Source organism: Bufo bufo, chromosome 2 (genome assembly GCF_905171765.1).
Source record: "Bufo bufo chromosome 2, aBufBuf1.1, whole genome shotgun sequence".
Lineage (NCBI taxonomy): Eukaryota > Metazoa > Chordata > Amphibia > Anura > Bufonidae > Bufo > Bufo bufo.
In genome coordinates, this window is record NC_053390.1 from 121,787,073 (window position 1) to 121,811,452 (window position 24,380).

Sequence of the window (24,380 nt, forward strand, 5' to 3'; positions counted from 1 at the left end):
GAGGAAGTACATGGAAGTGACAGCAGCCAGACTGAAAATCGCTTGTTGCAGTGAAAAGTATTTTGGATTGTTAAAGCCGGTTGTCCCACAACAAATATTCTACAGTTTTCAAACAAGCACCTGGATCTGAATACTTTTGTAATTGTATGTAATAAAAAATTGTGTATAGCTACTGAGTTATTCAATAAAATGTATCTGTATAGCGCCACCTGCAGTTTTAAAAAAAATAAATAATTCCCTCCCTATTTCTTTGTACTGCTCACTGAGATGGCCGCACATGCTCAGTTTCATCCTTCACCTGCCTCCTGAGCTGTGATAGGTAGAGCATGGACACGCCCCTTAGCTGCAGCAGAACAGACACTCCCCCTGGGCTGTCAGCTTGATATAAATCTAGCAGAGTAATGAATGGGGAGATCTCTGGTTCCATGTGAGGTACAGGGCTGGTTCTAGCTTTGTTATAAAGAGGGTGTCATGTACTATATGGTGTCTGATTATTATTTTTTTTACATTAATCATGGGATAACCCCTTTAAGTTGGACTCTGTAAAAAGGGGACATTTGATGTCTTTACGCTTCCAGTGGCGTAACAAATTCACAGATTACGGCTCATGCCATATGTCTGTGACGGCGAACCTCCGGAACTCCATCTGTGGTAAAACTACAATCAAAATCTAAAAAAAAGTTTACATGTCCCAAACTGCTCCCCCACTTCGAGCACTGCTGGTTCTTACTGAAGTGGGTCCTGTTAACACACAGTCCATAAAAGAATTTGAACCGCGCTGCTCTTGAACAGCAGAAGCGAATCCTGCCACTGAAAGGCGCGCAGAGAGTTCTTTGATGCAATCAGTTACTGGTTTCGATAGCCGCAGCCTCCACAATAGTCAGTGCTCTCATTTCCTATATTTATCAAAGACAAGAATATATATCGGCATAGTGAAGTTCCGCAAATACCTTATCTTACCAAGCGCTTTTATTATACTTGCAGGAATCAAAATCACAAGCGTATAACCTACAAGTCGGTCTTGTCACCAAATGCCCAACACGGGTTTCGCCTCTGCTTCGTCAGGGGCATATACACCTCCCCTCAGGGCATTCCTTTTATAGCGATCTGGGCGTTAACCCAAAAGTCTCTTTATAGACCATTATTCATTAAAAGTCTTAAGATTGACATTATCAAATCCTTTACATATATTCTTAAACCTAAAACACTTTTATAAAAAAAAAAAGCTCATTTCACTTTCCATACTATTCAGTAAAAAAGCTATTTCATAGAGCAGATTATCAATCAGCTACTACTCACACTCCTTCATTCTTGGTCACGAGATACAAATCCACCAATCATCTCCCCACCCTAGTCTAGTATTCAGTCAATGGATTTGTAAACTCATACCCTCAAAATTCCCACGGTCACATGGTTTGACTTCTCCAATTACCTTTAGACTCATTTCAATCCACCCCCGATCTCATGATTTTAAGCTACCAAAAGAGACCCCTTATTCTCTCCCTCACTATGTCTTGCATTATCCCCCTATACCTATACTAATGCAGGTCTCTATGTATCTATTATACATGCTTTTATTTCAAACTCCACATTGAGTCCGCCTGGTTGCAGCGTACCCAGCCGGTAAATCCACTCTACTTACTCTAGACAGGTTCTAACCCAATAAAGCTCGGACCCTTTTATTATGCACTTTTTTTTAAGTGTACTGACACACTGTGTCTCCAATCCTTTCTTGATATTTCGGATATGCTCTTGCACCCGTGTTTTTAGTTTCTTCATTGTCCGTCCTACATACTGGAGGCCACATGGGCACTCCAGCATGTATACGACCCCCTCATATGCTCACACGTGAGCTCACCTTCAACTCTGTATTTAACCCCATTGTTTGTAGTCACTATCTCACCAGTTCTTACTTTTCTGTTCTTCATTGTGCGTTTCCTGCACCATGTGAACAAGTGTTTCTTCTCCTTCTTCCTGGGCAAGCAGCTATGCACCAACCTATCCTTCATACTCAGAGCTCTTTTTAAGATCTCAGGATTTTTCGGGATTATTGTCCCCTAAATAGGGTCATTTTTTAAAACTGGCCAATTCTTTCTTATTGCATTTTTAATTAGGCCCACATAACTGTTGAATTGGGTTATAAATGCCAGTCTGAAATCTTTTTTTCTCTTTGCTTATCATAGCACCCCCTCTTTAGTGTCCCTTTACTCTCTTTCTTTTACTACCTCTTTAATACAACTTGGTAGATTTTCTTTTTTTTCTTTTCCAAAAACCTTTCTTGTATCAAGACTTTTTGCACCTTTATAATCGTCCAACTCTGTAATTGCGATATACCCTTTTAAACTGCCCCTTTTGGGATATTTTTGATCCATGGTCGATAATGACAGCTAGTGGTTTCTATATAAGCATTTACATCAGTCGATTTAAAATACGTTTTAGTCTTTACCCTCTTCCCTTCAACATAAATAGTAAGGTCCAATAAATTCACAGAAACCCGACTAAAATCTTCAGTGAATCGCAGGTTCCATTGATTAGAATTAATATATATCAGAAATTGCTCCAATCCCAACCAATCTCCCTTCCATATCGGTAGGCAATCATCTAGATATCTTTTCCAAAAAACAAGTCCACCCTCACTGTCTTTAGGGCACATTTTTGGATCAATAAATTCCTCTTTCCATAAGGGCATAAATGAATTGGCGAGTCTGGGGGCGAATTTCGCCCCCATCTCCCCGTCCCAGTGCACTGTGTAAAAATTACCATCAAACCCCAAAAAATTGTGACATAGGCAAAAATTAAAACATTGAATAAGAAATGCTTTTTGTTCCAGTGGCATTTCTGTATAGAAAGATGTTACATCAACTAGCAAGAAACATATTTTCCTTCTAGGAGCTAAACTCGAAAATCTAATCGCATCTCCTGTGTCTTTTAAATATGGAGTGTCTAAAACATACTTCTGTAAAAATAAAAAGTCTACATACTCCGTCAGTCGACTCGTTAGGGAGTTTATTCCCGATACTATTGGTCTCCCTGGGGGGTCAGTTATGCTCTTATGTATTTTCGGGAGATAATAAATTACTGGAATGACTGTATGTTTCACCCTTTAAATACTCAAATTCTCTCTTGTTTAGAACTTTTTTCTCCTGGAGCATCTCCGTCTCTTTTTTTTATACTCAACTGTTGGATCTTTTTTCAAGATTTTATATTTCTTTTTCATCCCGTATCAATCTGAGCATTTCTTGCTCATATTTTACTTTCCTTATCGTCCTACAGGCAGCACAACACAAAGGGTTAATGTCTTGCTCCTCCCGTTTAGGACATAAGATAAATCATTAGTAAATCAGACTAATTACCCCCCTATAAAGCAGTGCACACCCACTAGGTAGATGTGTGTTTTTCCACCTCATCCACCATGACGGCCACAATGAGATGGACCCTTGACCTCTGTAGGGACAGAACAGAGAGTTTAAAATTCCCCCCACCCCCTCAGTGTTTTGCTGCCCCTACGGGGGTTAACACATGGAGAGAGCCCTCCTGACGGAGGGAAGAAGAAAGGAAAGAAGTCCACTCCTTTACCGGATCTCCGGCTGTCCTCCCGCGGCAGGGGCTTAGGCTGGGCAGCCGGAGCATCATGGACCCTCGTTCCGGCTCATGCTGGGGCCTGCGGTCCTTTTCAACTGACCTCCTTCCTCTGGAGGAAGCAGTCAGCTGCACCGGGTTTCACTAGGAAGACACGCGCGTATGCGGCGTCCTCTTATTACATCAAGTGACCAGTGAAGGGGAGCAGGTGTGGCGCATGAAGCGCTGAGGCTGAGGGCGATGTGGCGCATGAATGAGCCGGCTGCCGAGGCGCAGTCTGATGACGTAAGACGCCGGGAAATTTGAAAAGATCGTTGGCTCTTCTCAGCATTTGCCTGTAGATTACCCACGATGTCGGAGACACCTACTCCCCCGTAAAGAGGGGGCTCTATCAAATGCCGCCTGTAGGGCTTTATGGATGAAAGCATGGTCCGGTGACAAAGCCTCTAAAGCTAAGCTGTGTTCAATTCCCTTCTCAGGAGAGTTCGTTTTTGGCCCTACCTTGACAAAATTTTGGAGAAGGCAGCGGACAAGAAAAAAGGTTTTCCGGAGGATAGGGATCAAAAGAAAAAGCCCTTTCGTCAGTTTCAACCCCAACAGAGATCCTATAGGGGGCAGATGGAGTTACCCCAAAGGGGGGAGAGGTAGGGGTTTCACCCTTAACCCTCAGAACAGACAGCCTAATAAACAATGACGCCAAGGTGGGGGGCAGACTGTTGGGGTTTCTATCTTCTTGGGAGCAGATCACAACAAATCCCTGGGCGTTAAACATTATTTCTCAGGGATACAAGATAGAATTCTCTTCAGTTTTCCCCAGAAGATTCCTTACCCCGCCTCGGGTCAGGTCAGACTTACCCAGGTTATGGAAGAGAGTTCAGGAGCTTTTGAGCTCAGGCGTAGTTCGAAAGGTTCCAGATCTAGAAAAAAGGGAAGGATTCTATTCAAACCTTTTCCTAGTAAAAAAGCCAGACCAGTCCTATCATACCATAATAAACCTGAAACCGCTAAACAGATTTGTTCTGTACAAAAGATTCAAGATGGAATCCATCAAATCAACAATACCACTCATTCCGAAAGGGGCATTCATGTCTTCAGTAGACCTCAAAGATGCCTACTATTACATTCCCATCCACCATCTCTCACAAAAAATTCCTCAGTTTTACAATAAAGGATCCAAGAGGCACATTACATCACTTCCATCCAGTAGGCTGCACTTCCATTCGGCATCTCCTCCGCTCCAAGAGTATTCACGAAACTTGTAGTAGACATGGTGGCTGACCTTCGCAAAGAAGGTTTAGTCATTATTCCCTACCTCGACGACTTCCTGATTATCGCCCGATCAAAGGAAGAAAATATTGCAGCAACCCAAAGATTCCTAAACATCTTTTCAAAATTGGGTTGGATTATAAACCTAAAGAAGTCTTCCCTCACTCCTTCAAAAAGGAAAAGATTTCTAGGGGTAGAATTAAATTCGGACTCTCAAACAACCATCCTACCACAGGACAAAGCAGATGGTCTAAAAATTTTGAGATTTCAAAAAGCTCACAAATGTTCCATAAGATAAGCAATGAGTCTGCTAGGGAATCTAATGGCCTGTTCCGTGGAGCCAGGCACACTCAAGAATAACTCAAGGTTGGATCCTGAAAGAATGGAAAAGGAGCCAGTTGGACTTAGACAGAAAGATCCAGATACCTCAGCGGGTGAAGTCCGATCTCGATTGGTGGAAACTCAGAAGGAACCTTCTCCAGGGACTGAACAGACAGAAATTCAATTGATAACAGACGCAAGCTCCCTAGGCTGGGGGGGCAAAGATCGGAGATCATTTCTTTCAGGGCACCTGGCCGGAAAACATAAAGAGAAGGTCCTCCAACTTCAGAGAGTTATACGCGGTCCTCATGTCTCTAAGGAAAGGGGATTGGCTTTTAAAAGGTCAGCATCTGAAAGTTCTGTCAGACAACGTAACAACAGTAGCTTATCTAAAACACCAGGGGGGTACAAGATCTACCCCACTAGAAGAAATAGCAAGGAAGATTTTTGCCTAGGCAGAAGAAAATTCCCTATCTCTATCTGTAATCCATTTAAGAGGTTCAGAGAACACAGAGGCAGACTACCTCAGCAGGAGAAGAATAGAGGCAATAGAGTGGTCTCTAAACAGAGGCATCTTCCGGAAGATAGTCTCCAAATGGGGTCTCCCAAAGATAGATCTATTTGCTTCAAAAGAAAATGCCCAAGTAGATCTCTTTTGTTCCCTAAATCCAAGGGACAAGCCTTGGGCAGTAGACGCCTTTACAATAAGCTGGAATTGGAAGCTAGCATATGCGTTCCCTCCAATACACCTTATCTCCCGGATCATTCAGAAGATCCAAAGGGAGACCACCACAATAATCCTGGTTGCTCCTCTCTGGACGAAGAGAAGTTGGTTCCCCAGTTTAAAACATCTAGCTCTGGCAGACCCGTGGGAAATCCCTTTCCAAAGGGATATGCTTGTCCAGGGCCCTCAAATTCATCCAGATCCCCAGATATTCAAGTTAGCGGTATGGATCCTGAAAGCGAGACACTGAGGAGAAAGGGCCTTTCTGATAAGGTAATCCTTACCCTCAGAGCCTGTAGAAAGAAGGTTACTTCTTCCATTTACCTTAAAATTTGGAAAAAGTTTTGTTCCTGGCTAGGAGATAACCATCCAGATACATCCTCCCCCCCCCCCCCCCCCCCCCCATATTAGCAAAATTCTAGATTATTTGCAGAATGGTCTAGAACTTGGGCTAAGACCCAGTACCCTTAAAGTGCAAATTTTGGCCCTTAGCACCTTCTTCGATGCTAGCCTAGCGGAACATAGATGGATAAGAAGATTCATCAAAGCTGCGGTTAGATTAAGACCTACTTTAGGATCCCGAGTTCCCACGTGGGATCTGAATACAGTTCTTGAGGGATTAACGATGCCCCCCTTCTCCCCTTTATCCAACATATTGTTAAAACATCTATCCCTGAAAACGGCCTTCTTAATAGCTATTACTTTGGCTAGGCGCATTGGAGAGTTACAGGCTCTCGCTTGTAGAGAGCCATATCTTCAGATTCTGGAGGACCATATTCGTCAGGCTGTAATCGGGCGGCCAAGGCAGGTTCTAGCGAAGTGCGCCGGCCGGCGCATGCGCACTTCACATAACGAGGCCGCTGCCAGGAGTGAACGATGAACTGAGGTAGGCGGCTCTAATGGAAGGGAGGACGTAGATTTCAATTCAGAAGGCGGCGCTGGGCACCGAAAGGAGATGGCTGCAGCCGGGCACCCTGCATTGTGAGACGTCCCCTTGGACACATTTTGACGTGAGTGACAGGTTATATAAACCTGTTTTATATGATTATAGAGCCACAGGCGCATTTGATAAGGTCACTTTAGGATTCTGTGTATTAGTAGGGACCTCGCCATATGTTTAGGTTATAGGCCTAAATTCTGATGACAGAATCCCTTTAAAGCTCATTCTAATAGAGCCACCGCCTCCTCCTGGGCAGAAAAAGATGGAGGGCCCCTAGATCAGATCTGTAGGGCCGCAACTTGGTCAAGTGCAAATACCTTCATCAGACACTATCGCCTTAGTCTGCCTGATTTTCCGGAAATCCAGTTTGGCCAGAAGGTTCTACAGGCGATTTCCCACCCAGGTTAGTTATTTGATAGTTCTCAATGTGGCCATCATGGTGGATGAGGTGAAAAAAACGTAATTAGTCTTACCGGTAATTCAGTTTCCTTGAATCCACCATGACGGCCCATACTAACCCCTCCCTAAAAAACAAAACAAAAAAAATACGTATATATATATTTTTTTTTTTAGATAGATAAAAAAAAAAATCTTTTTAAGAGGGTAACGGAAGAACCCTGTTTATTTGGGGTATGAAGTAATATCCTATTTGTTCTGTTCACCTACCTTGGTAATTTGTTAAACACTGAGGGTGTGGAGGGATGGGGGGAATTTTAAACTCTCTCTGTGTGTTCCTGCCCCTACAGAGGTCAAGGGTCAATCTCATTGTGGCCGTCATGGTGGATTCAAGGAAACTGAATTACCAGTAAGACTAATTATGTTTTTTTTTTTGTTTTGTTTTTTTCCTTCTGTCAAAGACAATGAAGCTCACACATACAGAGGCTCCTGCTGCTGTGAAGGTCAGTATGCTTGTTAGGCCTGATATATAGCTGGAAGTGGTTTCCAGAATATCATATGAGGTGCTGGAAGAGAGTCCATTGTTATTTGCATATTATAGAGCCGGAGATGTGCTTCAAATTTAAATGCAGGTCATTACTGAACTGGAAGTGGGTTCCAGAGTTATATGCATGTTATAGAGCTGGAGAGTTGCTCCAGAATTAACTGCATAACGTTACTGATCTGGAAGTGGTTTTCAGGATTTATTTTTCATATTTGCATATGCATCGCGTGTTCCCTGCAAACTATCTATGTATGTTTTAGGGTGTGTCCCTGTGAGAAGTGCTGGTTTGGCTGTTACAAGCACTGTTATTGCCTTCAGGTTTGCAGCAGTGTCTCCATCTCAGGAGCCATTTTGGAGTAGAAGTATACAGCTGCAGCTGAGCTAAACTTGATGGGTAACATGTTAAGTAAAAAATGGCACGAGGTTAACTAACTCTTTCAATGTATTTCATTAGTTGTCAAAATGGTATGAAATAACTCTGTGCCATGTGTTATCAGGGTCGGTTTTAGCTCAGCTACATCTGTGGCTCTGCACAGTGTGAGATATTACTGCAGCAGTGGAATCACAGCAGCTCTAAGGATCCTGGGTCTTGGAATGGCTCATATGTAGCTTTTATGTATGTGTGAGCGAGTTATTATGTTACAACTACAGAACTCTACAAAGAATCCCATAAAGACATACATTTTAGTATGTGCACAAACTGGGGACAATGTAGGAGATGTCTGCACCAACTGTGACAGGTAACATTTTGTGAGAGCTAGATTGCAGCTGTGTTTTACAGATCTTGCCGTCTTAGCTCAGTGGGGTAATCCCCCTAAGGTAATAGTCCAGTGGCTGGTCTGTCTAGGAAGACTTTTTTTTTTCTTTCTGCCTGTCACGTTATCTCTATGGTCCGAAAGATTATTTCCTTCTGAAACATACTAATTCCTTGTCTATGGCGGAGAGAAAAGCTTCTTTGGCTTCAGCAAGAAATTGCAGCAAGTAAAAGCGGTTTGCATGTTGAAATTTGCATTAACAATGTCTGTTGCAACACCACAGTGAAATTTGCTGAATAAATTTGGTAATTGTGCGCCACGTAGAAACTAAAGTGACTTGCAAAAGTATTCATGTTTTGTTACATTACAGCCTTAAGTTCAATGTTTTGTTAATCTGAATTTTATGTGATGGATCAGAACACAATCGTTTAGGTTGGTGAAGTGAAATGAGAAAAATATATAAATTAAACTATTGTTTAGAAATAGAAAACAGAAAATTGCCATGTGCGTATGTATTCACCCCCTTTGTTAGGAAGCCCATAAAAAGCTCTGGTGCAACCAATTACCCTCAGAAGTCACATAATTAGTGAAATGATGTCCACCTGTGTGCAATCTAAGTGTCACATGATCTGACATTACATATACACACCTTTTTTGAAAGACCCCCAGAGGCTGCAACCCCTAAGCAAGAGGCATCACTAGCCAAACACTGCCATGAAGACCAAGGAACTCTCCAAACAACTAAGGGACAATGTTTGTTGAGAAGTACAAGTCAGGGTTAGGTTATAAAAATAAAATATCCAAATCTTTGATGATCCCTAGTAGCACCATCAAATCTATCATAACCAAATGGAAAGAACATGGCACAACAGCAAACCTGCCAAGAGACAGACGCTCCTACAAAAACTCACAGAGAGGCAGCACAGAGACCTAAGGTAACCCTGGAGGAGCTGCAGAGTTCCACAGCAGAGACTGGAGTATCTGTACATAGGATGACAATAAGCCGTACGCTCCATAGAGTTGAGCTTTATGGCAGAGTGGCCAGAAGAAAGCCATTACTTTCAGCAAAAAACAAAAAGGCACGTGGGAGACTCCTAAAATGTATGGAGGAAAGTGCTCTGGTCTGATGAGACCAAAATTGAACTTTACGGCCATCACAGAAAACGCTATGTCTGGCGCAAACCCAACACATCACATCACCCAAAGAACACCATCTTTTTCAGCAGCTGGGACTGGGAAACTGGTCAGAGTTGAGGGAAAGATGGATGGTGCTAAATACAGGGATATTCTTGAGCAAAACCTGTACCATTCTGTGCGTGATTTGAGGCTAGGGCGGAGGTTCACCTTCCAGCAGGACAATAACCCCAAACACACTGCTAAAGCAACACTTGAGTGGTTTAAGGGGTGTAAGAGATCGCTCTCTCGGGGTCGCAGTTACAGACTTCTCTTCTGACAACGGGGTTCAAGTCAAAACGGGGCTTTATTTTGGCACTTCAGCACCATCACACACCTGTCTGGGCTCTACCTAATACACATGTTGTCTCTACCTCACTTATAGAGCACTGTTAACACACAGGATTAGATCCGGTTTCCTCAGCCATATACGGTCCAGCAGCCTCCAAGCTGTGACCACACCAGCACCCTTGGGGGAAGATGGTCCAGAAGTCCTCCCGACTCTGACTGTGCGACCCTCTTTCCATAGGCGTCACTGGGCCCCCCAAACTTCAGGCTTTACAAAGCCTCGTGGCCCTCCTGGCTGAGACCACACAGAGCCTCTCAGGCTTCCTCAGCCCTTCTTTCCCCCAAGTCATACACAGAGGGTTGTTTTATCCCTCCTTGATTACAGCAGCAGGCCTCACCTGCGATCACCTCCGGCAAAAGACAATACATATAGTAGAAGGGTGTGGACTGGGAGATCCCACTACCAAACCTATCCACCAGTCCACATGAAATCCAGCCCAGAACAACATCTAGACAAAACTGTCTCAGCAAACTACACTTTGCTGACACCACTGCATCTTTCTGGATTTCAGTTATCTCACCCAGCTGAGGTATCTGGGTGGGATATACATGCCTCCCAGCACTTATACTGTACACATCGCAACATATCGCCCACCCTCTTCTTCAGACCGGAGGCCTGAACATTTTTCCACATCGCCCCGTGTCCTTTGGAAGATGTGGCCAGTGTCACACTTTTCCCTTTATTCTGCCACACCCAAGCTAGCAGAGCTCGGTTTGTCACAAAAATCAGTTTTGTACCCCACAACCAGTATTTTATGGGAACACTACTTGATCTAACAGCACATCGATATGAGCCAGTTATTAGTGATCCTATGTACCTTTCCATATACTGTGCTCTTTATCTCTGAATACCACTTTCCAAAAAAATTACTCACTGCCCACATCACTATACAATCAATCCCAATCAACTACTCAACAAATGTGACATCCACAGGGAATATTTTACTAACATATACTAAGTGTATTGTGGGTAGAGATGGCCTTGCGGTTCGCCCGGCGATCGTTTCACAGCGAACTTTGCACGTTCGCGATTCACCGAACATGCGAACATATGGCGATGTCCGCCGGCGCCATATTCTTTTGCATTGCGCCGAACTTTGACCAATGACACATCCATCAGGTGGGACAGGACAGCCAATTGAGACGTTTCAGCACATGGACACATCCCCCAACCTATAACAGAACCCGATCTAGCAGCCATTTACATTCTGTGTTTTGCCAGTGTAGAGAGAGGTTGCTTTGTGGAGCAGGGACAGGCTGTTAGGGACACCAAACGCTAGCTAATAGGGCCACAAAAGTCCTTTTAAGGACTGGTATAGGTGTGATATCGATAGGTGTGATATACTGAGGGGTGTGATGTACTTATAATATACTTTCTAACATAGAAAGTATATTATAGTGCATTTGTATTGTGCAGCATTTGTGTGCGGTTCTACTGCGATACCGCAGCTATATAGAGGGACAAACGCTATTGGAACAACTAATTGCAACGGGTGGGATATACCTGTTCCCCCCAAAAAACTTATTGAGGGGTGTGATATACCTGCTTCCACAAAATACTGATTAAGGGGTGTGATATACCTGCTTCCACAAAATATTGATTAAGGCCTACGATATACCTGCTTCCTCAAAATACATATTAAGGGCTTTGATATACCTGTTTCCACCAAATATTGATTGAGGCCTGTGATATACCTGCTTCCACAAATACTGCTCTTCTCTAGGGACTTAGGCACAGGGTCATTTTGAAAATGTCAGGCATAGAAAATGACACGCAACTGCACGGACAATGAAAATCCTCCATATCTCCACCACGAAGAGGTAAAATGTATCTTAAAGTATGGTACATATGTATATAAATCTGTTTCTGTATTTACCCGAAGCTCTGTTGGAATACCGATATGCAAATTCTATGCGTTCCACTGACGTCACGTCCGGTTTCATCTACAGATACCGGACGAAGTTTAGAATCTCATTCATTCTTATATTTCTTTCCTTATTTTTATTTAGATATTTGTTGATTCAAATCGTAACATTGTTTGTCCCATTTTAGGATTATTGTAAAACAGATATAGATCTATTCCTGTACCCTTAAGGTGACGTCACTTCCATAGCCACGCCCACAAGAATTTGGCGCCCGTTTTCAATTTGTTTTGATTTGTTCATTATGTATATATATATTGGTAGACTATCACTCACCTTCCCTATCTGCTCCTGAGGAACGGGGATATTATATGGACCCCCGAAACGCGTTGAGCTTGTTTTATTTCCAATAAAGAGAGATTTCATGAAGTTAAGGATCCGGCTGCTGCTTCCATCTTCACTGCAGATTTGGTCCACTTACCTGGATCTCTACCATTCTACGAACGACCTCGGATCAGGGGGGGTACCACCCCAGGTGTCTTGAGTTTATCCTGGAGGTGACCCCCCTTGTGAAGTGAGTGGAAAAGCTCTAGGCTCTTACTACTTGTTTTTACGCATTTATCTTTTATATATATATATATATATATATATATATATACACTCACCTAAAGAATTATTAGGAACACCTGTTCTATTTCTCATTAATGCAATTATCTAGTCAACCAATCTTATGGCAGTTGCTTCAATGCATTTAGGGGTGGGGTCCTGGTCAAGACAATCTCCTGAACTCCAAACTGAATGTCAGAATGGGAAAGAAAGGTGATTTAAGCAATTTTGAGCGTGGCATGGTTGTTGGTGCCAGACGGGCTGGTCTGAGTATTTCACAATCTGCTTAGTTACTGGGATTTTCACGCACAACCATTTCTAGGGTTTACAAAGAATGGTGTGAAAAGGGAAAAACATCCAGTATGCGGCAGTCCTGTGTGCAAAAATGCCTTGTGGATGCTAGAGGTCAGAGGAGAATGGGCCGACTGATTCAAGCTGATAGAAGAGCAACGTTGACTGAAATAACCACTCGTTACAACCGAGGTATGCAGCAAAGCATTTGTGAAGCCACAACATGCACAACCTTGAGGCGGATGGGCTACAACAGCAGAAGACCCCACCGGGTACCACTCATCTCCACTACAAATAGGAAAAAGAGGCTACAATTTGCACGAGCTCACCAAAATTGGACTGTTGAAGACTGGAAAAATGTTGCCTGGTCTGATGAGTCTCGATTTCTGTTGAGACATTGAAATGGTAGAGTCCGAATTTGGCGTAAACAGAATGAGAACATGTATCCATCCTCTGATGGCTACTTCCAGCAGGATAATGCACCATGTCACAAAGCTCGAATCATTTCAAATTGGTTTCTTGAACATGACAATGAGTTCACTGTACTAAAATGGCCCCCACAGTCACCAGATCTCAACCCAATAGAGCATCTTTGGGATGTGGTGGAACAGGAGCTTCGTGCCCTGGATGTGCATCCCTCAAATCTCCATCAACTGCAAGATGCTATCCTATCAATATGGGCCAACATTTCTAAAGAATGCTATCAGCACCTTGTTGAATCAATGCCACGTAGAATTAAGGCAGTTCTGAAGGCAAAAGGGGGTCCAACACCGTATTAGTATGGTGTTCCTAATAATTCTTTAGGTGAGTGTATATATATATATATTATTTCTCCTTTGACCTCTATTTGAGATACTTCTTTTTGGGAAGGGTCCAGATTTCGGGTCTTTGTCCAGTTGTAATTTTATCTAATAACAGTGAAGGTAATTTGGCATTAATACCATTAAGAATCAACGATAACAATACTATATCCGTCTGTCTTGCATGGCTCATTCTGCACCCTCCTCATCCTCTGTATCTGCACCCTCCTCACTCTCTGCTGTGTGCACCCCTAAAGACATCACCATAGCACCTCCACTGGAGTCATAGGAATTATTTTTCCATCCATTCCCAGACCTCACCGATGCGCAGCCTTTCTTGACATCGGATGAGGAAGAGGAGGTAGCAACTGCCGCCACCCAGCGGTCTGACAACAGTACCAAGATCAGCCCAAGGAGGGAGGTCCCCACTGTTGCTGCCTACTCCGAGATCTCAAATGTCAGTGATGGTGAAGATGACGGACGTCACATCACAGAGAGGAAGAGGAGGGGAGTTCAGAGGGAGAGACAGAGCAGCAGAGAGGCAGGAGAAAGAGGACAAGCAGGCAGAGCTCGCAGGGTACAGGAGGCAAAAAGCAGACTGCAAATGTATCTGGAGCGAGCCATCCACCATGCACGGTCACTTCTGGCGCTCCCAGGACGCCGGCACATGGCTCTGCAGTGTGGGCTTTTTTTAACGTGTCAGCTGCTAACAATAGTGTTGCCATCTACAGCCTGTGCTGTCAATGCATAAGTCGCGGTAAACCCAACACTCACCTAGGGACGACTGCCTTAAGAAGGCACCTGGCCTCCCATCACCGAGCCCAGTGGAGCAATGCCATCAGAACCCACAAAGCCATACTCCCAGTGCTCCACGTCCTGCCACTTCTCCTTCTCCTCTCTCCTCCCATTTGTCCTCCACCTTCCACCATGCCATCATCGCGTTCATCTGGCAGAAGGCAGGCTTCCATGGCCCAAATGTTCGTGTGTAAAAAGTTGATGACGCTGGATAACCCTCTTGCCCAATGGCTGACCGCTGGCTTGTCGGAACTGCTAGCCCGCCAACTACTGCCATATAAACTAGTGGACTCGGAGGCCTTTAGAAATGGCCATTAGCACACCGCAATGTAAGGTCCCTGGAAGGAAATATTTCTCCCAGAAAGGCATCCCAGAGCTATATGGCCACGTTCAGCGGCAAGCGAATATATCTCTGGCACACAGTGTCGGTGCCAAGACACATCTGACCACAGGCACGTGGTCTAGCAAACACGGGCAGGGAAGGTACATAGCTTTTACTGCCCACTGGGTGAACCTTCTGATGGCCGTCAAGCATGTAACCCGTGGCTCCCGTGTGGATTTGGTGTTACCGCCAAGGATTGCATGCAGGCCTGCCTCTTCTTCTCCTCCTCCTACTCCTTTCTCCGTCTCCTCCTCGGCTGACTCCTCCTTTTCCACTGCTACCGCCTCTTCCGCTGCGCCCCCAAGCTCCCCAGAACCTATTCGACGTGCCAGGTGAGATGTTGCCATGCTGTGCTGCAGCTGTTGTGCCTGGAAGCCAAGAGCCACACTGGTCCTGCACTGCTTTAAGCTCTGCGGTCACAGGCCGATCAGTGGCTAACCCCGCTCAAAATTTACATTTGGTAAAGTGGTGTGCGACAATGGTGCCAATCTGCTGAGCGCGCTGAAACAGGGCAAAATGACACATGTGCCGTGCATGGCACAGGTCCTGAACTTAGTCGTGCAGTGATTCGTCTAGGACGTCTTGCAGAAGGCCAGTAAAATCTCTGGCCATTTTAGAAGATCTTACATGGCCATGGCTCGCCTTGCTGATGTTCAGCGGCGACACCACCTGCCCGTCAGAGGTCTGATTTGTGACTGCCCGACGCGCTGGAACTCCACCTTGTATATGCTTGATAGGCTGCTCCAGCAGCAACGTGCCATTAACGATTACCTGTACGAACTCTGCAGCAAGACAGGTTCTGGGGAGCTTTGTTTCTTTTTACTGCGCCAGTGGCTGCTCATGCGTGACGCATGCAGACTTCTGCAGCCATTTGATGAGATCACCAAACTGGTCAGTCGCAGCCAGGGCGCCATCAGTGACATCGTACCTTAAGCCCTCTTTCTGGAGCATGCATTGTGTCTTGTCATAGATCAAGCCGTCGAGGAGCAGGAGCTGGAAGATGAGGAAGTCGCAATGCTGAATGAATTCCCAGGGGGGGCTACTCCATCTGAGACAAGTCAGCAGGAGTCTGAAGAGGAGTCAGAGGAGGGTGGTGGCTGGTGGGAGGAGGAGGAGCAAGAAGAGCAAGCTTTAAGGGGGACTTTAAACTTTTCGGGGATCCCTGGTGTTGTCCGTGGATGGGGGGAGGAGACCAAGGACCAGTACTGTGTGGCAACATACTTAGACCCCTGGTACAAACACAAAATGGCAGACATGTTACCAGCATCACAGAGGGCTGGCAGAATGCAGCATTTCCAGGCCTTGCTGCGAGAGATGCTGCATTCTGCTGTTACGGGCGCTGGCAGAGGAATTTCCACCCACAGCGAAACAGGTGCGGGTACCAATCCTACCGCGCCTGCAAGAAGAGGGTGGTTTGAAGATGTGTTGGTCACTTCGGATATGAGATCATTCTTGAAGCCAACCCATCGACAGTCGCCCTTCGGATCCAGCCTCAGGGAACGCCTAGAATGACAGGTGTCTGACTACATCAGGTTAACGGCCGATGTGGACTCTCTGAGAAGTGAGGAACTCCTGGACTACTGGGTGTGCAGGCTTGACCTGTGGCCAGAGCTGGCACAATTTGCCATGGAACTCTTGGCTTGCCCCTCATCGAGTGTCCTGTCCGAAAGGACAGTCAGCGCAGAAGGGGGGATCGTGACCGATAATCGCACTTGCCTAGCTCACGACAGTGTGGACTACCTCACATTTCTAAAAATGAATGAGGCATGGATCTCGGAGGAATTCAACACCTGTGACGACCACATGTAATTGAATTTCCTCATGCCAGCCCACACATATTCCCCACCACCCAGAACAAAGAATGGTCCTTGTCTTATGTACAGTCGTGGCCAAAAGTTTTGAGAATTACATAAATATTGGAAATGGGAAAAGTTGCTGCTTACGTTTTTATAATATCAATTTGCATAAACAAAACAAGCAATGCAACAGCTCACTGCAAACCAAATAAAGTACAAAATTGCATCATAATTGCAAATGCTGAACTAATAAGTTAGAGATACTTGGCAAATAGTTTTGTACAAAATTATTTGAGCCCGTCTGCCGCACGTCAAGGCAATCTCTAGTTAGACGGGTTCCTAACACTAAATATACCTGTTATGTGCCATAGCGGCTATCATATAATTCAGAAAGTGCAGGTTCCACTTACATGCTGGATCTGCCTGAATTTCTGTCATTTTCGGTGCCAAAATGGCCTCCATTATATCCAGGAAAAGCAGTTACCAGCATGCACGCCGGGCAAAGTCATATTCTCCGATGAAGCCTCTTTCCGATTGTTTGGGGCATCTGGAAAAAGGCTTGTCCAGAGAAGAAAAGGTGAGCGCTACCATCAGTCCTGTGTCATGCCAACAGTAAAGCATCCTGAGACCATTCATGTGTGGGGTTGCTTCTCATCCAAGGAAGTGGGCTCACTCACAATTTTGCCCAAAAACACAGCCATGAATAAAGAATGGTACCAAAACACCCTCCAACAGCAACTTCTTCCAACAATCCAACAACAGTTTGGTGAAAAACAATGCATTTTCAAGCACTATGGAGCACTGTGCCATAAGGCAAAAGGGATAACTAAGTGGCTCGGGGACCAAAACTTTGACATTTTGGGTCCATGGCCTGGAAACTCTCCAGATCTTAATCCCATTGAGAACTTGTTGTGTATCCTCAAGAGGCGGGTGGACAAACAAAAACCCACTAATTATGACAAACTCCAAGAAGTGATTATGAAAGAATGGGTTGCTATCAGTCAGGAATTGGCCCAGAAGTTGATTGAGAGCATGCCCAGTCGAATTGCAGAGGTCCTGAAAGGGCCAACACTGCAAATACTGACTCTTTGCAAAAATGTCATGTAATTGTCGATAAAAGCCTTTGAAACGTATGAAGTGCGTGTAATTATATTTCCCTACATCACAGAAACAACTGAAACAAAGATCTAAAAGCAGTTTAGCAGCAAACTGCCACCGCCAGCTCTGTGAGAAGATCTGGCAGACGTTCTTCTCTACCTGTTGTATGATGTTCATTGTTTTGGTTTCACTTTCAATCTCCTTTCCTTCTCCCAGCTGTCACCTATTTGCACTGATTGTCTCCCTTTATATTCCCTCCCATACTGCCTCACTTTGCGGTTTATACTTCTTCCTGGATTGTGGTCACTGCTGGAGGCTGCTTCTCCTGATTCCTCAGATAAGTCTGTTTCCTTTATTTGTGTTTTCTTGCTGGCTTGATTGTAGGTGACCCTGACTCCGTCCGTATTAAGTGCAGGGAGCTGTTGGTCGTGTCCCCTCACTATTGTAGGGTTTTCAGGTGTCACATAGTATAAGGTACGAGGACATGCCATCGTCTACCATAAAGACCTTTGCATGGGCATAGCAGTCAGGGAGAGCTCTAGGGGTTTTATAGGGCTCACCCATATGCTCCTTAGTTTGGGATCAAGCCAGTCGGATGTTTATTTATAAGTTCCAGCTTTCTGCAACATCATCCGTGACACAACTTTGTGAAAACTAATATTTGTGTCATTCTCAAAACTTTTGGCCACAACTGTATATACACAGCTGTGTCTTATGTCATGCTGTAATGTTACCTTTTAATTATACATACTGTGTATCGCAATTGTTATACACCATTGTTTTATTTCTTCTTGAAACAATAAAAAGAGATTATACAATGTCAACTCGCATAACACTTTGTTTCAATTCTGTACGGAGTAAGCGCTCCATACAGTATTCGAATGTATTGGCTCAGATGACAGAAGTTATTACTTCGTGAAGTCTCGCAAGACTTCACATAATAACTTCAGAAATTGATTTATACTGTAAAAAAACATTTCCCGAACTCATGTTCGGTTTCTAGTCATCAATATTAGATCAGTGGGCATCTGACTCCCAGGACCCTTTCCGATCTGCTATTCCAAAATGTTCTTCCTAGGCCAATGATGTCACCATTGAATAGGCGTAGCTCAGATCCATTTGAGTGAATGGCCTGGAGCTGTAATATCAAGCACGGCTGTTATCAAATTACTAATTATCAAAGTCCTGTACTTGGTAAGCTGCAATGGAGCTCCGGTGAGCACAGTGGCCTCTCCAAATGGCTGATCTGTGGAGATCCTGGGAATCAGACCCCTGCTGGTCTGATAATAAAGACCTATCCTGAGGATAGACCATCAATATCAAATTCCCAGATAACCCCTTTAAGTTTTCCAGGTGTTTTTAAAAAAAAAAAATGTTATAGTGTATATTCTTACATACTTCTGTGTGTAAGAATGCAACATTTATTTGCTTAAGTATAATCATGATAAGTTTAAGGTGATCAAGTATTTGTAATAACGAAGAACGGCTTTCTTTTGGGATGTGGACCATTGTGGGAAGGGTACAGCGAGTATAAGAGTATAGCCACGTGGATTTTCTGCAGCGTGGATTCACGGTTTTTCTTTGTCCTTAGCGTTTGGATGAGATTCCTGGAACTTCATCCACTTTGCTACTACTGCAGATTTTCTGCACACAGTTCTACTGTGGAAAATTCTGTAGCATTTAAACCACATAGCCGAACCCTACCAATGGAAATTCATATTTGTGTGAGTTTATGCATACAAATCACGCACAAGTTTGAAGCACAAATGCTTTATTGGTATTTTAAAGTAGCACAACGTTATTTATCCTATTAATCTCCTCAATTGTAGTAAATTCCAAAGTTTTCAATTCAAGTTTTCCAGATATCAAGGACGGTGTGCTGTCAGTTAAGTTTAGATGGCAATTTATAAAAAATATCACAACCAACCCTGAAAGAAAAGGTAGAGAACATTTAGTTAGTAAAAATTTTTTTACATACATTGCCAAAATACAAGGGGGCCTTCTGTATTATAGCTGGTGAAGACAAAAAGAGTAAAACAGTTGTCCAGAGCTAATAGATATTTGCTTTTCTAGAAACATTCTGCCACTGTGAAAGGGATTCTCTATAAACTCAATAATAATCTAATAATCTTTGAACAAATACTAAAGGACTTTTCCACGTTTTTTTTTCTACTGATGACCTATCCTCTAGATAGGTCTTCGGTGTCTGATCGGTATGGGGGTCCAATACCCGGGACCCCTGCCAATCAGTTGTTTGAGACGGCAGCGGTGCTTACAGTTGCACTGTGGCCTTCTTTCTGCTTACCTAGTATGGCGCTGTACGTTGTATAGTGGCTGTTCTTGGTATTGCAACCCAGCCAAATGGCTTGCCATCAGTATCTGTCTAATAGGTGTCCTGTCTTTTATGACTTCATAGGGAACATATTCTTTATGGCTTCCACAGAGGTGCATGGGGCCTACATTGTAATTCCTCATGTACCTCCAGAAAACATAGGATGTGCTCAATCATCACTTCATGTTTTGGAGATGTTATTTCTAGGAAAGACTATCTCTGTGCTCATGTCAAATGGTGGAACCTCTACAAAAGCACGTGGAGGTCATACAGCTCTGTACTAGGGAGCCACTCAGCCTGTCTTTACACGGCAGTAGTATTCCTCAAGAGTACTATAATTATTGGGAGGACTGTAATAGGAAAGTGGATGTATAGAGAGTATAGCAGTGTTTTATGTGGACAAGTATACGTTTTAGAAGGTACTGTCACCTTAGATCATAACGTGAAACCTATCAGCAGTTTATATTAGTTTACCTTGTTTGCGACCAGTTATCTTTAATATCCCCACTCTCTGATCTCAGCAGCCACGTGGTTTGCAGAGTGGGCTGGCCGGTTTTATTGATGAAACACTGACCTGCGAACACAGAGATAGAGCCTGGAGCAAGAAAACAAATCCATTAGTCACATGTTTCTAAGTAATACAAAAATAGGATTTTACCTGCCTACAAATATTTTCCCCCAACACTTAAATTCCCCTGGTTCCAAGTGATGCTCAGCAACCACAATATAGATCTTACAGCACCCCCTAGTGGTTTCTGTAGAAAGCCAGGGTTTGTTATTTCGCAATATCACTATCCGGAGCTCTATAAAAGAAAACAGCGTTTTATCCAGTGAAGATGAAAATAAATCGGCACAAGGCAGGTGTTGCTGTCACTTGTAAGCATTAACCGCTCTTTATCAATCTTCAATTCTTGGGAACACCATTAATGAAAAAGGTTCTGTGTAGATGGATGGTCAGACATAGTTGAAATACATGGGCTGCATACATTGCGAAACCTAATTTAGGGATCATTAAATACAAAAAATACTTTACTTGTAAATGACCACTTGACGATGAAGCCGAATGTTGGAGAACCATTTAGTTGCTGATATCCGATTACAGGTGATGTCAAAATGGTTTTATTAGTAGCTGATACGGATGTTAGATAAGCCCCTGAAAATTCTCCTTCATCTGAGATTGCAGATATGGTCATATTAGAGCCCAGATCATTCTTCCACTGACCTGTCAGGCTGCACTATAAAATAAAGGAAGAAATGGAAATATAACAGAGAAGTCTGGACAGAAGACAAACGTCAGGTTGCTGCTCTGACAGCTGTACTTGTAGCCCTTATCTCCGAACCCCTGACAGCTCATAAACACTCATTTAAGCCATATGCTTATCAGTTTGATAGGAATTTAGCTATAATGAGTTTTTATGAGCTGTCAGGACTTCAGAGATAAGGGTTATACATCTTAACACTGGAGAACAAAGGCTGTTGAGAATAAATATTAAAGACCAAATAAAAAAAAAAAGATTTTTAGTTCAAAATGGGTAAAATGCAATCAAAAGAAAAATTGCCCCCAAAGGTTTTCATAGCCTTTAACCACTTCCTGACCTGGACATTTACCCCTTTTCCTGACTAGGCACTTTTTCTGTTTTCTTTCTGTTCAGTAAATCATTTTTGCACCTTTTTTCTGTAAAACAAGGTGCTTTATTTTTTATGTAATTTGTATTATAGTATTTTTGGATTTAATTCTTATAAAAAGGAAAAAGAATAAAAAATAAAAAAAAGTTTTTCAAATTAAAATGTGTTTGTTTTTTTTATTATTATTTTCCCTTTCGGCCATTTTTATATATGGGATGTACGGGTTATGGTGGCTGGGGGCAGGACTAGAGCCGCGGAGTTATTCAATAAAATGTATCTGTATAGCACCACCTGCTGTTTGTTTGTTTTTTTCTTTGTCCTGCTCACTGAGAAGGCCACACATGCTCAGTTTCATCCTTCAACTGCCTCCTGAGCTGTGATAGGGAGAGCTGAGACACGCCCCCTGAGCTGTGATAGGTAGAGCATGGACATGCCCCCTTAGCTGCAGCAGAACAGACACTCCCCTTGAGCTGCCAGCTTCATATAAATCTAGCAGAGCAATAAGTGGTGAGATCTCTGGATCCATGTGAGGTACAGGGCTGGTTCTAGCTTTGTTTGAAAGGGATTGTCATGTACTATGTGATGTCTGATTATCATTTTTTTACATTAGACATGGGATAACCCCTTTAAGTCTTATAGATCTCCGCAATGCAAAGTGCAATAAGCCAACACAACTATCTGGCCCCAACATTCAACACAGTTTCTAAAGATGTGATATTTTTACTACTACTTCTTACTACAGTCTTGATCTATTGCATATATATTTGTAATACATGGGAATCAGTAATATATGTTTTTTTAATTAAAGGAGCTTTTTTATTAGAAATTCACATGGATCCAGTGCTCCCCGATTCATTGCTCCAAATGCTCTGTTTTATTTTGGGCTGGCACTCTGGAGCGTGTCTTTCTGCTGCTCCTCCGGTCACTGTTACAGATTCTACCAGTAGATAGGGCTGATGGCAGCTGAAGGATGGAACTAAGCATGTGCGACCATCTCAGTAGGTGGAAGTGTGCATTACTATACAGATTAAAAACCAGGGAGCGCCATCACAATGAAGTAAAGGGAATATCTCACAACTGGAGAATTGTTGTAGCAGAAAGTAAATTACAAAATTAACTAGTTTTTCATACTGGCTTATTTTAAAATAACATTTAATCGTGGCTCAACCCCTTTAAATTAATGTATCAGTTCCTTACATTTTTCAAGATCAGCTAATGCAGTCATTGAATGGTTCTTCATTGTTAATTTCTAGTGAATAAAATATTACCGCTAACAGAGCTGTAACTTGTGATGAACAAGGCAGCTGTGTGACCCCATCAGAAGAGCAGCTTTTTTCTCCCTGGAAGTACATATTAGTTGACCCATTAGATGGCTGCTAGTCTTTAAAATCATGAGAAGTTGATACAGAGTGTATAGGAGAAATTGCTGAAACAGTACTACCCATTTAATAATTTACGGTTACATCTTTAGGGCCCATTCACATGACCGTATATTTCTGTCCGTATCTGTTTTGACAATTTTGACCCATCTGTACATCTGTACTTTTGTTCCGTGGCACCACTAAAAACATATAACATGTCCTTTTCTTGTCCGTAATTGCAGACAAGAATAGGCATCTCTATCACGGAGAAGGACGTTCTGATCTACAAAATGTGGAAAGCACACGTCCGTTATCTGTGTTTTGCAGATCTGCAATTTGCGGACCACAAAAACGGATGCCGTTATGTGAATGAGCCCTAACTGGGACTCCACCACTACTTGTATTCTACTTGAAGGTCTTCCATCCAGTCAGTGTGCAGTTCTTGTACAGGCAATGGGTCTGATTTTCCAAGCAGAGCTGCTGGTACCTGCTTAATCTTACAGAACATAAAAAAAATACACTTTTTTGTCACCTCCTGTACATGTGACAATTTATAAAGAAAATGCTTTTATGTAGCCATAAATTGTTAGGATGTGCAACTAGACAGAAAACTAATGTTTGAAGGCACCAATGGTTAAATCCTGGCATAATGCTCCTTACCTTTGCGGCAGCACAAATGGTCACGCAGGACAGCAGCACGGCTAACACTGAAGTCGCTTTCATTCTTCTAGTTTAGCTTCAGCACCCAGGAAGATACTTGCCTGCAGTGATACAGTGTCTGGAGCTGTCCTGCTGTATTTATAGAGCCCAGTGACTCAGCCAGGTTGTCTTCCCTAACTTCCCCAACTGTTGTATAAAAGTAAACATACGTCATAAAAACTAACATTTCCTATAACTAGTGTAGAAATTATGTTGCAATGATTCATCATTAAACTAAAACTGAAAGCCGTACGTGATGCCCGGAAATATGGATTGCAGAAAGTTCTAGATTGTGGTTAATTGTGTTATGTGGGATCATCACTTTCACAAGGACCAAACAGTGATTTCTAAACAACTGGTGATAGAATCTCCAAAACGGCAGATTTTGAGAGGCCTTTCCAGTATACAAATTTCTGAAAAAGTTAGCATCTTAGTGTCCTCTGATGTAATAGTACGTCAGGAGGGAATGATAGGTGTATGTGCAGTACGCCAGACCTGCAGGGTATTGCGATTGTGAGGTCACGGTTCTTGGGCAAGCGAGGGTTACTCACAGTTTTATAGGAGAACCCTGGGCAGGCGTACAGCAGTGAAGGAGAGGCTGGCACAGTAGACCTCTGGGACACACTCTGTATTTAGGGACCAGGCCTGGTGGTGGATGAGGTGCCCTGGATGTTGCAGGTGTTTT

At 43.3% G+C, this 24,380-nt stretch overlaps 1 protein-coding gene across 2 annotated transcripts; it reads right to left on the reverse strand.

Annotated features, from left to right (window-relative positions):
• Positions 1–19,431: 19,431 nt before the first annotated feature.
• On the reverse strand, positions 19,432–23,786 carry LOC120992491 (avidin-like). Of its 2 annotated transcripts, XM_040421499.1 has the most exons (5): positions 23,657–23,780; positions 22,904–22,975; positions 21,043–21,244; positions 20,484–20,604; positions 19,432–19,605 (listed from the first exon to the last, which is right to left on the reverse strand). In XM_040421499.1, the coding sequence occupies exons 1-5, from the start codon at positions 23,717–23,719 to the stop codon at positions 19,560–19,562; spliced, it is 504 nt and encodes a 167-aa protein (XP_040277433.1). In that variant the 5' UTR covers positions 23,720–23,780; the 3' UTR covers positions 19,432–19,559. The 2 variants fall into 2 exon arrangements, with proteins under 2 accessions (XP_040277433.1, XP_040277434.1); XM_040421500.1 differs by lacking the exon at positions 22,904–22,975 and having other exon boundaries at positions 23,657–23,786.
• Positions 23,787–24,380: the final 594 nt, after the last annotated feature.

Excerpts from the sequence above, each read along its gene's own strand:
- LOC120992491 (XM_040421499.1), bottom strand. The coding sequence starts at position 23,719 with ATGAAAGCGACTTCAGTGTTAGCCGTGCTGCTGTCCTGCGTGACCATT. Across the intron at positions 21,245-22,903 it reads AAGTTACAGCTCTGTTAGCG|TGCAGCCTGACAGGTCAGTG; the intron begins GTAATATTTTAT and ends TTTATTTTATAG. Across the intron at positions 20,605-21,042 it reads CGTCAAGTGGTCATTTACAA|GCTCTATCTCTGTGTTCGCA; the intron begins GTAAAGTATTTT and ends TTCTTGCTCCAG.